Source organism: Hemiscyllium ocellatum, chromosome 6 (assembly GCF_020745735.1).
Source record: "Hemiscyllium ocellatum isolate sHemOce1 chromosome 6, sHemOce1.pat.X.cur, whole genome shotgun sequence".
Taxonomy (NCBI): Eukaryota; Metazoa; Chordata; class Chondrichthyes; order Orectolobiformes; family Hemiscylliidae; genus Hemiscyllium; species Hemiscyllium ocellatum.
The window spans coordinates 84,452,524-84,465,895 of NC_083406.1; the positions used below are offsets into that span (position 1 = coordinate 84,452,524).

The 13,372-nt window shown below is 40.3% G+C and overlaps 1 protein-coding gene across 3 annotated transcripts in view; it reads left to right on the plus strand.

The window, feature by feature from the left end:
- Window positions 1-13,372, plus strand: part of tnfrsf19 (tumor necrosis factor receptor superfamily, member 19) — a 94,556-nt gene that overhangs the window by 34,102 nt on the left and 47,082 nt on the right. For all 3 annotated transcript variants that reach the window (XM_060826087.1, XM_060826088.1, XM_060826090.1), the window contains exons 4-5: window positions 2,147-2,325; window positions 6,235-6,320. In XM_060826087.1, coding sequence (XP_060682070.1) covers window positions 2,147-2,325; window positions 6,235-6,320 — 265 coding nt within the window. The remainder of the gene's footprint in view (window positions 1-2,146; window positions 2,326-6,234; window positions 6,321-13,372) is intronic.

The window sequence follows — 13,372 nt, forward strand, 5'->3', positions numbered from 1 at the left end:
TATATGCAGGGATCTTTTCTTAAAAAGCAAAAGGAAGATACTCAAGATTTCTGCCTTTTTCGAGTTACCTGGGAAATTAGGGAGCCAATAGCTCTTTGTTACTTTCTCTGTGGCAATGGCTTGACCAATCAGAGTTGACTTGCCAAACAAGCAGCTTCCTTTTTATTGCCTTGAAAAATAAGTTGTTGTGATTGTTTGAACTTTGACATTATTGCATTTACCCTGATGAGTTTAAGAAAAAAAGCTTCAAGAACATTTCTGGGGTTTTTTTTCAGCAATAATTGTAGGGGGACATACTTTTTTTTTCATTTATAACAAGTGGGTGTTACTAGGAGAAAGTGAGGACTGCAGATGCTGGAGGTCAGAGCTGCAAAATGTGTTGCTGGAAAAACACAGCAGGTCAGGTAGCATCCAAGGAATCTCTGAAGAAGTGCTTATGCCCGAAACGTCGATTCTCCTGCTCCTTGGATGCTGCCTGACCTGCTGCGCTTTTCAGGCAACACATTTTTAGCTCAAGTGGGTGTTACTGGCTCGTCAGCATTTACTGCCCGTCCCTAGTCGCCCTTGAGAAGATGATGATGAGCTGCCTTCTTGAACTACTATGATCCACCTGCTGTGGGTTGACCCACAATGCACATAGGGAGGGACTTCCCAGAACTTTGACCCAGCAACACTGAAATCTCAAAATAGAAGATGCCAGGGGAGTAAGCATGAATACAAAATCTGATGGTGGCTGTTAATGGAACATATGATAAATCTTCGTGTGGGGGGAAAGCAACTGAAGCAAAAGATATTGTAAGAGGGAAATGGATTAGAGGAGCAACCTTGGTACAGTGGCTGGAACGATGGGCATAGGAACAGTAAAATGTTGAATGGACAGTCAGAAGGGTAATGTGTGACATATTAATAATAGGATCAGAAACAAAGTGGACAAGAGAAAGGATATTGTCCTGAGTGAGCTCATAAGATGAGGAAATAGCGCTTGATTCTAGATGACAATAAAATGGAATGAGCTGAAAATGTGTTGCTGGAAAAGCGCAGCAGGTCAGGCAGCATCCAAGGAACAGGAAATTCGACGTTTCGGGCATAAGCCCTTCATCAGGATGCCCGGAACGTCGAATTTCCTGTTCCTTGGATGCTGTCTGACCTGCTGCGCTTTTCCAGCAACACATTTTCAGCTCTGATCTCCAGCATCTGCAGACCTCACTTTCTCCTCCAATAAGATGGAATGATGCAACTTGCAGCCTAGCAGGGAATCCTCAGCGAGGGAGTAGTGACCTTGAGTTACAGTTAGAACTAAATGACCCAAATGAGTTCACAATGCCAGGTTTTTAGTTTGGCAACCAAAATGTCGGGGAACAAAAGACTTGATTAGTTGGTTGGCATGCAGCACTGCACTTTGGAAATCAGTGGGAGGTTCAGGCCTAAAGCAGTTAGGATTTTGGCTTGTCAGGAGAAATCTGGGGCCTGCTTGCTGGCAGTAAGCACAGATCCTGGATGACAATAGTTATTTGTTTGTCAGTAATGGAACATATGGAAACCTAATGATGGAATAGATGAAATAAGGGAATTGTTACTTTATTCTCAGTGTTCCACTGCTTTAATGGCTTTGCTCATTGGACTGGGAATTGGAAGTGACATTTGTGAGCACACAAATTAATTCGAGCACTATAATTTGAAAATAGAATTAAGCCTCAAGCAGAGTCGTCAAAGGTACAAAAATAATCTATTCCTCAGAAACAAATGAATCCCTCCACTGTTCTGATTTTGGAACAGCACAATGAATGAATGCAGAAGCATTTCATTTACGCCCTGCTCCTGGACATTCACATGACTGACTTAATTAAAAAAATAACTCCACTATAGCTATTAATAATGTAGCTGTAGGAGACCTCAAGCCTTATTGTCATTCAAATTTTCTGTGTATTGTGAAATAACGGAATGATTAAGTGTTGATTAAAGCAGTAAGGGAGATTATTAGCACTGAAAGGGACATTGGAATTCAGTGAAAGGTTGCCATTGTCTCCTGACTGAGGCCTGTCTGCAGTAATCATTACACATGCCTCTTGTTTTTATCGTAGTAATTTCTCCTTATTCACGCTCCTTTTTTCTTCTAACAGTGGGTATTTCTTGTTAATCCTTGCAGGAATGTGGATTTGGATATGGGGATGATGGACAGTGCGTGACCTGCAGGCCAAGCAGGTTCAAGGAAGACTGGGGATTTCAAAAGTGCAAGCCATGCCTGGACTGTGCTCTCGTAAACCGCATCCAAAAGGCCAACTGCACAGCCACCAGTAATGCTGTGTGCGGAGATTGCTTGTCAGGGTAGGTTCAAGGAGCATCAGATTTGTTCTGCATACTTACTATGTATCTGGGATGACCCAATTTCAATCTCCCTCAACCTTGAGGTGTTGTCAAATTCCTACTGAACGCTTCCCACGGGACATTAGTTAACAAAACAAATCCATTCATTGCCTATGCACTTTTGTAAAATAATCCAACGGAACCATTTCAAATCGATGTCATTTACTCCACTTTCCAAGGTAAGTTTTTTTTTGATGATAGAAAATTAAACAAGGCTGTGTGTACAGATTACGTATTGTCTGATCTGGGACAAATCCACCAAAAATCCAATGTAAAATATGTTCTTTCTCTCTGAATGGCAACTCTGTCTTTCTAAGTTATATTCTTCATATTTTCCTTGAATTATACAACTGATGATGATATGTGCCCCTCAGCACCTTTCTCTCTCTCTCTCTCTCTCTCTCTTTCTCTTGCTCTTCCCCTCTATTCAAAACTGCCTCAGGATTTCACCACAGAATCACAACAAAGATCAGGAGCTGCGTGGTGTGTCCTCATTTTAGATTGAGGATTTGAGGGGAAGTTAAGGGATAGGGAAAGGGAGAGTTTAGATAAAGATACTGGCTTTCCTTCATTCCTCCTCACCTCCAGTCTCTTTGCAAGCCACAGAAACTCTCCAGATTCTACCACTAATGTTTTATTTGTTTTCATGTGTGATCTCTTGATCCTTTAGCTAACACTGACAACTGTGCCAATTAAAGAAGACTTTTTACAAGCCATTAGCATGTCTCACAGCTTTATTGCCTGCCATTCTGTTTATTGCTCAGTCTGAGATGAACAGCCTGATGTTTAATTGTTGCATTACTTTAACTATTCCTTTGTTCACTAACTAATCTTTTAAAAGAGGTAATGGAAGGTTAGTTTGTATGATGTAGTGTCTATCATTCCATTTAAATGGTTGAATTTAATACTTTGACAATTTACTTTTGTGAGGAATTAACTCAGGAAGTGAGAACTGTAAACAAGGGTGGATACTAAGAATTTTCCACAGTTGTTCAAATAGCCAAGTAGCATTCCTAACCTTATTGTGTGTTCCATTTTAGTAGAACAAAAACCTCTTCCAGAGTATGATTCTGGTGTTTAGAATTCGTTAAGAATCCCTGCTGTAGGGTCCAGCACCATATCATCAAAGATGAGGTGTCTGTGGAAACAAGTAACAGTTAACTGATGCCTAGTTTGGATTTCAAAATCCTGTAAGTTGTTGGATACAAGGGAAGACTGAGAGCAGAAGGCAGGTCCACAGTTTTGACACAAGCGTTTAAGAAATTTAAGACTTCTTAAATATTTGGTTCAGGATTCATGACTGTACGAAAGGGAATAACAAACAAATTATTTTAATACTTTGCTCCTTCTAATTCCTCTAAAATCAAAATCACCTTCTGTTGAGGCATAAGCGGAATAATTTGCAGTTTTGCTGTGGTGATTTTTGCAATCTGATGGCATATGTATTTCAGACAAATGAAATGTATTAGTCTCAAGCTTTCCTAGTGTATGTCCTGTGTGTGAAATTATTGATGAACCTAAATTGATGCAAGTCTTTGTTTTGTGTCTGTTTTATAAGTAATAAAGGGCTCCCCAACTGTTAAATCATTTCCTTTGGTGATGTGGAGGTGCCGGTGTTGAACTGTGGTGTACAAAGTCAGAAGTCACAGGACACCAGATTATAGTCCAACTGGTTTATTTGAAATCACAAGCTTTTTTCCCATAGGATTTAGCCAGCTTTACCGTAGCTGTTCCATCTGATCTTTAGAATACCTTTAGAACAATAACTTTGCTGTTTAAAATCTAAGCTGCAAATGTGTTGCTGGTCAAAGCACAGCAGGCCAGGCTCTTCCTGACCTCTCCGCCCCCACCCCACTCCGGCCTATCACCCTCACCTTGACCTCCTTCCACCTATCCCACCTCCATCGCCCCTCCCCCTAGTCCCTCCTCCCTACCTTTTATCTTAGCCTGCTTGGCTCTCTCTCTTATTCCTGATGAAGGGCTTATGCTCGAAACGTCGAATTCTCTATTCCTGAGATGCTGCCTGGCCTGCTGTGCTTTGACCAGCAACACATTTGCAACTGTTTAAAATCTAAACCTATTTTCAACAATTACTGGATTGCTGACTGATGAAGCAATGGCTTACAATGGAAGATGACATCAAGTTTGAAAAGGGTGGGAAACAAACTTAGTCAAATCAATAAAGTAAGAATTAGATATCACAAACTCTGCTTGTCAAAACCTAGCAGATTATAGAAGGAACAGAAGTCTAAGAGGAGTAAAGAAGTGCATAGCATGAAAGATAATTGAACACGTCTGAATTTCAACAGATGGGAAGAGAAGGAGAGGAATATTGAGGATGGGGTGTATTTGAGACTCGTGATAGAGATTTGAGGAGCTCTGGTCCATAATAATTCCATGAAAATACAGACAGAAAAGGTGACAATGGAGTGAGGGAAGTTGAAGGATAGGGCTGAAGAAGGATCATTAGTCATATAAGTCTAGATTAGAGTGGTGCTGAAAAAGCACAGCAGGTCAGGAGCAGGAAAATCGATGTTTCATGCAAAAGCCCTTCATCAGGAATGGCCTTTGCCCGAAACGTCAATTTTCCTGCTCCTCGGATGCTGCCTGACCTGCTGTGCTTTTCCAGCACCACTCTGATCTAGCATCTGCAGTCCTCACTTTCGCCTCATTAGTCATATAGCTAGCTTTTCCATTCTTTTATAATTATCAGAATAAGAGGTGATGGTATTGGGGGGACACTTTTCAGATTTAGTTATGGAATGAGCATTTTAAGGTCATGTATAACATGGCTATATCTTGAATAAAGTTCCCTTTATTTCAACAGTATGTCTTGCCTTTAACTTCAGTACATGATTTCCAATCTGTTCAAAATCCAGTGGCCACTTTGTGACCAGTTTAGTACCATATTTAGTACCAAATTGAATCAAGTTTAGGGGCAGATGCATGAATTGGGCCGGTGCTTACCACAAAGATTATCAAAAGTTGTGATATCAGTTTGAACCATTACAGTAAAGAATTAAAAGTTCTATTGAGCTAATGCAGGTTTCTTTTCAGAAGTGCAGTTTTATAATATAATGGATTTTTTCATGAAGAACTTTAGTTCCCTCAAATTTAAAACTACAATCTTTAGTTTTTCCATGATTGATCCTGCAGCAATACCTCAATTTACATTTGTTACAGTGCACAATATTTAGTGTTGAGCATCTGGCTTCAACACTGTGTCCTACACTAGATTTTTGAGGAGATGGTAGTACTGAAATAAGCAGAATTAGTTTATTTTTGAAAAGAGTTGTCTACAGCTTCAAATGTATTAACTTAATGCAACATTTCTGCCCTTCAAGTGCTTTCGTTCAACACTAATCACATGTGGCAATGTGTAAATATACTAATGTCTTTACTTAATCACTAAATCTTTTATGATTCATCTACCTTGTTGTATTGCACAATTCTCTTAGTCTCTTTTTCTTCCTCTCTGGAACCATTAAATCCCTTTCCTTTTACCATTAATAAATGAGGCTCCTAATAAGTCTTGGCATACAATTTTACTATAAATTACATCACAGTCAAAAACAAGCAGAGCTCCATTTTAAGTGTATTTTTTTTCCCTTTATTAATTTTGAAGCACTTTACATTTTGAAATGCAATATTTCCGTCCTGTTAGCATTCTTTCCCCTTTTAAGGTCTTCAGGCTTTACAGCTGGTTTGACAACAAAGAATGAGCCAGCTGCAGTATCTGGGTGGTGGGACTACTGTGGCACCCAGGTGCTTGGCTTTACATTTCAAAATGGGAGAGACAAATGTTGAGTGTACTGCTAGATCCCATTAAATTGTGTTCCACAAAACTGACACGACCTTCTCTCCTTCCAGATTTTATAGGAAGACCAAATTAGGTGGTTTTCAAGAAATGGAGTGCATTCCATGTGGGGACCCTCCTCCTGCTTATGAGCCTCATTGTAAGTAAACAACCTTGACATAAATATCTTTCAGACCTACCCCTGATATTGTAAATTCATTTCCAGCTGGAGCTGGACCAATAGCTTCTGAAAGTACATTAGAATAATAAAATATAATATATTTAATATTTAACTATAAAATTATATAAAATACACCTGGCAATCATGCCATTCAATCACACCTTTCATTGCTTCTACTGCGTTACAATGATGACTACACTTCAAGAAAATATAAGATCATAAGCTGGTGGCCAAGAAGTAGGCCCATTCAAACCAAGTTGTTCCAGTACATGAGTCGCAAAAGGTTACTTTGTATGGACAGCAACTAATCAGGAAGGCTACCTTTCACTGTCAGAGGAATTTTGAACATAAAAGTGAGGAAGATAGGTTTCAGTTTCTAAGACTTGGTGAAACCTCATCTCAAATACCATGCGTCATTCTGCTTAATGAAATAAGGATGTAAATGCTTTGGAGATACTTCAGAGGAGGTCTACTAGACTGGGCAATTTTTTAATGCTGTGCCTCAGGAAGGTCTAGAAGCAGGGTCATTGAATATTTTAAAGGCAGAGGTAAATAGATTCTTGTTAGGCAAAGGAATCAAAAATTGCCTGAGTAGTTGGAAATGGGGAATTCAAAAAAAACAATCAAAGCAGCCAGGATCTTCTTGAATGACAGAACAAGCTCGAGGGCCTGAATGAACTACTTCTGTACCTCAATTGGATGTGCTCCTTGTTTCGATGTTTCCATGTTTGTACATTGGCCTCTTAACCCTACTGCCCCATTCAACAAGATGAAGGCTGATCTGAGTCTGGCTTTAAACCCACTTTTCTGCCTGCCTCCTTCAATGGCTGAAAAACACTTTTAGATGCCCAGACGTTGTGAAAAGCGTATGAGTTCCTTTGTTTTATTAACTTTGTCCAATGTTTTTTAATTATAGAGTAAGTGTAACAATTATTGGTATGCAGAGTGTAGAAACAGGATAGATCTCAAATTACTTACTGCCAACACTGACAAGCATATGACGAGTGCAGAGTGGTTCTTGTGGCACATGGTAATGTTCCAACCTCTGGCATGTCTGGGTTCAAATCTCTTCTGCTTTGGGATTGATTACAAATAATCCTAAAGGGTTTGGATATTGAGTGAATATTACAGAGCCTTTCTAAGCACCAATTTGTCAATGTTTCATGCATCCAGCATTATGAAAAAAGAAATTCAACAGGAAGTACTGGCAGAATGTCAAGATGAATTGTTTATATCCAGGCATATGCAGGAAATAAAACATGCAACTATAATCTGGTTGAAAGTGAGTTCTAGAAAATGCATATTAAATGGTCCTGCTGAAATTCTCATTAACTCTTTCAAACAGATCATTGCCACACATAAAAATGATTCACAAAAACATACAACCAGTTCAATTCTTTGTACGTTTGAATGATGTTGAATCCCATTGAGTGACATCAACTTGTAAATTTTCCTTCCTTCATTAAACAACAGTGCTGGACGGGAGAGGCCCTGGCCTTGATTGTGAAGTCTGGAATGCACCTTCTCCCCTTCTGGGGGCACAAAACAAACTAGCAGTATTTGTTGTTTGAGTCTCATCTTCTGGCAAGTCTGAACTCTCTTCAATCTTGTGGGAAAACCTCCAAGACCTCGTGCATTCAGCCCATGTTAAAACTGGGTATTGGGAGATCAACAACATCCCCAATCATTGATCAGCATATTGAAGGTGGTTTCAGGCATGCAGCTTACCTGACCAAAAATGTATGCAAAGTTCACAGTTCATGACATTTGAGAGGTCTTTTGTATAGGATGTAAGGTCATTTGAAAAGTCACATGCTCAGTTTTGGTTTCACTAAATGGGGCTAAATCCATCTTACTACTTTGAGATATTTGTGTTTGATTCATTTGAATTATTTTATTATTATTTACGCTTGACTAAATACCATAAAGTGAAAGGTCGCGATGGTTTTCAGAACTCTGTATGCATGAGTAGTATTCCATTTTAAGCATCAGCTTATTACAAAGCTCATCACAGAAATATGTAAGAGACAGTTAAACATAAAATAAACTCAGGAAATTAACAGTTCAAAAACAATATTTGGGCTTTTGCTTATTTCACAAAGCGTTAAATGTGCATATGGTACTTACCAGATCTGAGATATCCAGTAGATCGGTAAAGTCAGCTAGAAAATGGAAAGAATCACCTAAGTGGTGTCAAAAGTAATTTTCTGAAAGTAGTTCAGTGTGGAAAGGCAATTAATTGGAGTCCGTGATCACATCGAGATTAGACGAGAACAGGTGTGTTAACTCAAGCATGCCTATGTAATGTAAGCTTCTTTAATATTTCGGAGAGGCAGACAGTGATTAATGAGTATTACCACAAGCTACATTGGCTTCACTTTCAAACAATTCGACAGCCATTGTACCTCAAGCACTTTTCTAACATTAAAAAACTGCACTAGAATTGCAGCAAATTGTAGATTTGCTATTTACTAATTAGACTTGTCAATAGAATCTTCATATCATTATCTCCCAAGTTGTCTTTAAAGCAAAGGATGACAACTTAGTATCACAACTGACAAATTGAAGATTAATTCCATACATATACATAAGACAAGGACCGAAGGAACACAGAGTTCCCTTGAGTTTGCTGCAGTGTACGTGTGTGGGTGTGAGTGAGTTGGTGATGTTCCAGACCAAAAGACAGTAAAGTGGAGTCAAGAGCTTTCCTCCCGAGTGGTGACAGTTTTATGTTTGGATAACAAATTGTCCACTCGCATTCCTTCACTGTTTTCCAGCATTGCTTATTGAAATTCTTCCTCTGAAATGTTAAGTAGTTGAATCCACATCAACAGTCAGCCCTCTTTGTGAGTCTGTTAGGTTATTTCCTTCTTTCATTTTTGTTAAAAACGTTTTCTACCTGAACAATTAAGTAAAGACTAGGTCCCTTCTGCCAAGCTGTAAGTTTGTTTTGATAGTGCCTTTATCTTAATAAGTTGTTTGTAAATTCATTTGATGACAGACCTGTCAGTTTTGTTCTGTGAGAAGGATAAATAGAATTTAGTAAGAATGGAAGGGAGACACTACTGATTGTTAATACATCTTTATCCCATTATGGAAATCCTCAGAAGGTTGCTGTTTGCTTGTGGTCAGGCCAGTGTGCTCCAGAGCGAACAAGCACACATTCAGGTGTGAAAATAAATAGAAATAAGCTGACAAATCACTCCAACTGCTCACAATATCATAATGAAGTACTTCGGTAAAAGCTTTTTATTTTGCAGCTGAGTAATTCTTTGAAAAATAGTTGATGCAAGAGATTTAACTGAATTCTACCGTGGAAATCTTATTCACTTGCAAGAAGGCATACAATTCAGCTTTCTCTTCTGACATTGGAAACATCCAACCTCGTTTATACTGACCTGTCATGTTTATCTGTAAACTCCCCCATTGTTGTTTACATGAGATTTCCTTAATTTTTTTGCATTTCCTCCTAATGTTCTGTTTCTTCCTGTCTTACTGTCATTATCGTTGCCCCTCCACTCCTCTTATCCCCTCTTTTCCTCATGTGTAAATCTGGCAGTAAGAATTGAAAGGCAGTTTACTTACTGAGGACATCACAGCCAAGCCTGGTCTTACCCAAGGTCCTTGCAATGACTAAATTACACTGTCCTGTCTGACACTGCTTATTGATCATTGTAATACATCACATGGATTAGAAAGATTCCAGATTTTATCCTAGGATTGGATCAGCACGTTTCTTCTCATAACTTGTGTGATGCCAGTAAGGTCACAAGAATTTCTTGTCCCTAATTATTCTAGAAACGTGGCATATAGCCTTCTTATTTTACTGTTATTTCTTGTGATGATGCAACAACCAGCCAGCATCACTGTTACTTGACACAGGCCAGTGAAGCATGAGAGTTGGAGGGGAATTCGGAGGTGATGGCTTTCCAACATATCGTGGCTCTTAGCATTCTCCATGGAACGTGGACAGTGTTTTGATATAATCTTTTGAAAAAGAAAACAGTGCATTCTCTAAGAAGTACGTTCTGCAGCTACAATGCACTGGTGATCTAAAGTCTAAATATTGAGGCCAGTGACAGGAGAAGTCCAGGTTGCCTCTCTACAATGCCAGCCCAATGGCTGTGGCCATGTTTTGTTTCAAATGTTGTAAAATTGATAGCAGGGGGGCCTGACGGTGGGGCAATCCTCTCGCTCTCTCTTACCTACATCAGCCGCCTGATCTCCTCTCTTTCTGGAGATCCTTCAGCTTCAACAGCCAATCCCTCAATCTTAATTAGCTGGGTTAGCCCACCCTAGACCAGCATTTGCTTACTTCAAGTCAACATTGGGTTGATCCTGAGACAGTGTGGAGTCAGGACCCACATTTGATGCCAACACTGGGATTCCAATCCCAAATAGAAAAACTTCCCGATGTTGTAGCGCAACCTTTAATGTCCAAATAATCGTATGCTTATTTAATTTCAATCTACCCCAGCCCCTATCTGTACGTGTGCAAACTGAATTGTTTTCTGAATCTGAACTTAAAACATAGAAGAGAATGTGGAGATTGTGATCTTGAAAGCTTTGGAATTTGCTTTTCAGTTGAAAACAAAGGAAATATTGTTGAAGTGTTTGCCACTGTTCCGTGAACAGGCACCAACCGTAATATCTTTCATGTCTATGCAGAGAAATTGATTTTGATCAGATGGAAAGGTACCATTTTTGCTCTCTATGCAATTCTATAAAATTAGTTCACCTGAGATCTTGGCAAGAATGAGTAGGATTGCACCATGTATTGAGCAAAGATTGACTAATGTCTGCCATAAATTGAAAAGCTACAGGCAGAGCCACCACTTTCTCTCTCCCATGTTGATGAAATTCGGTAATGTCATTCACCAAACCTATTGATTATTGATCGCGCCAAAATCATTGAGTGCTGTCAAACCTTTGAGCCATCAGCCTTACGTTACAGATTGTTTTTATTTTGTGACAGAAGATCAGACTTAATAAGGACACCAGACTTGCTCAGCAATCCAGAGGCTCCTACTGGATGCTTCTAGGATTTTCCATTCAGTCGAGGTAAAGTGTGGAATCTCACTATACAAGATGAACAATGTTCGAAGATGGTTGTGGTGGAGTGGAGACTCATGAAACGAGACTTATCTTCCAGACGGAATTGAGAGACTGCTATGTGCTCTGCTTCACAGAGACATGACTCACTCCTGCGACAACTGACTGTGCCTCACAAATTGAGGGCTTCCCAGACTCAGAATATCTAACAGTGAATAGCCATCCCTACTACATGTGTTCACCTCCACTACCCTGACAGTGGTTTACATCCCACCCCATATGGAAGTGCAGAGTACACTTGATGAAGTATACAACACTACAAAAAGCCTTGAGACAGAACACTCCAAGGCTTTGTTCATCGTAGCCGGTGACTTCCAGTAGGCCAACCCGAAGAACATGCTACCAAAATGCCATCAATACATCTTTAGTCCCACCAGAGATCCAGACATCTTTGATCATTGCTATACAGCTATCAAAGATGCTTACCACCCCACTCCCTATCCACATTTTGGAAAACTAGATCACAATGCTGTGTCCCTCCTCCCAGTTTCCAGGCAGAAACTGAAGCATGAGAATCCAGGACAGAAAGTAGTGCAGTGTAGGTCTGAGGTAGTGAAAGGGCTTCTACGGGACTGCTTAGAGTTGATAGACTGGTCCATATTCAAGAACACAATGATCAACCCTAAATGAGTATGCCATTATAGTTACAAAATTCGTTAGCAAGCGTGTAGAGGACTGCGTGCCAAAGAAGTTAATCTGAATGTTCCCCAACTGGAAACCATGGAGGAGCCGGGAGAACCACACCCCACTGATGTCTAGATCTGACGCATTCAAGTAGGGCAATCCTGACCTATACAAGGAATCCAGCTATGACCTTTGTAAGGCCATCAGGGGCACTAAGTGGCAATACCAAACAAAGCTCAAGACCCAGACCAACCACACGGTTACCGGCAAAGCTTACACGACGTTACGGACTACAAAGCGAAGTCAAACAGAATCACGGGCAACAGTACATCACTACCCAATGAGCTGAATACATTCTATGCTTGCTTTGAGCAGGTGGGCAGTGAAATGATGTCACCAATCCCATCATCCTCGGGTGCATCTGTGCCTATGGTCATCACCACATGTGGCTTTCCTGAGAGCGAATGCAGAGAAAATGACTGGCCCGGATGTAGTCACCAGCCGTGCACTCAGATCCTGTTGTGGAGGCATTCACAGACATGTTTAGCCTCTCCTTATTACAATCTGAAGCCCCCCCTACTTCAAGAAGACCACCATCATCCTGTTGCCAAAGAAAAATCATGCATCATGCCTCAATGACACTGTCCTGTGGCTGTGACCTCCATGATTATGAAATGCTTCAAGAGGTTAGTCATGACTCACATCACCTCCAGCCTCCCAGCTTGCCTTCATCCTTTGCAGTTCACTTATTGGTGGAGCGAGTCCACAACAGATACCCTACACTCATCCCTGGAACATCTGGATAACAAGGGCACCTTCATCAGGCTCATATTTATTCATTACATTTCTGCCTTCAACGCCATAATTCCAAACAAACACATCTCTAACCTCTGAGACCTAGGTCTCGGCTGCCCCCTCTGTAACTGAATCTACAACCTTCTAACGTATAGACCGCAATCAGTAAGACTAGGCAACAACACCTCCACCATAATCCTGAACACCGGTGCCCAGCAGGATTGTTTACTCTGTCCCCTACTATATTCCTCATACACTCACAAATGTGGGGACAAATTCCACCCCAACTCCATTTCCAAGTTTTCTGTCAACATCACCATTGCAGGTCAGATCTCGAACAACAATGAGACAGAATACAGGAAGGAGATTGAGTGCTTAGTGACGTGGTGTAAAGAAAACAATCTCTCCATCAACGTCAGCAAAATGAAGGAGCCAGTCATTGACTTCAGGAAGCTAAGTGGAGGGTATGACCCTGACTGCATCAATGCTGCTGAGATGGA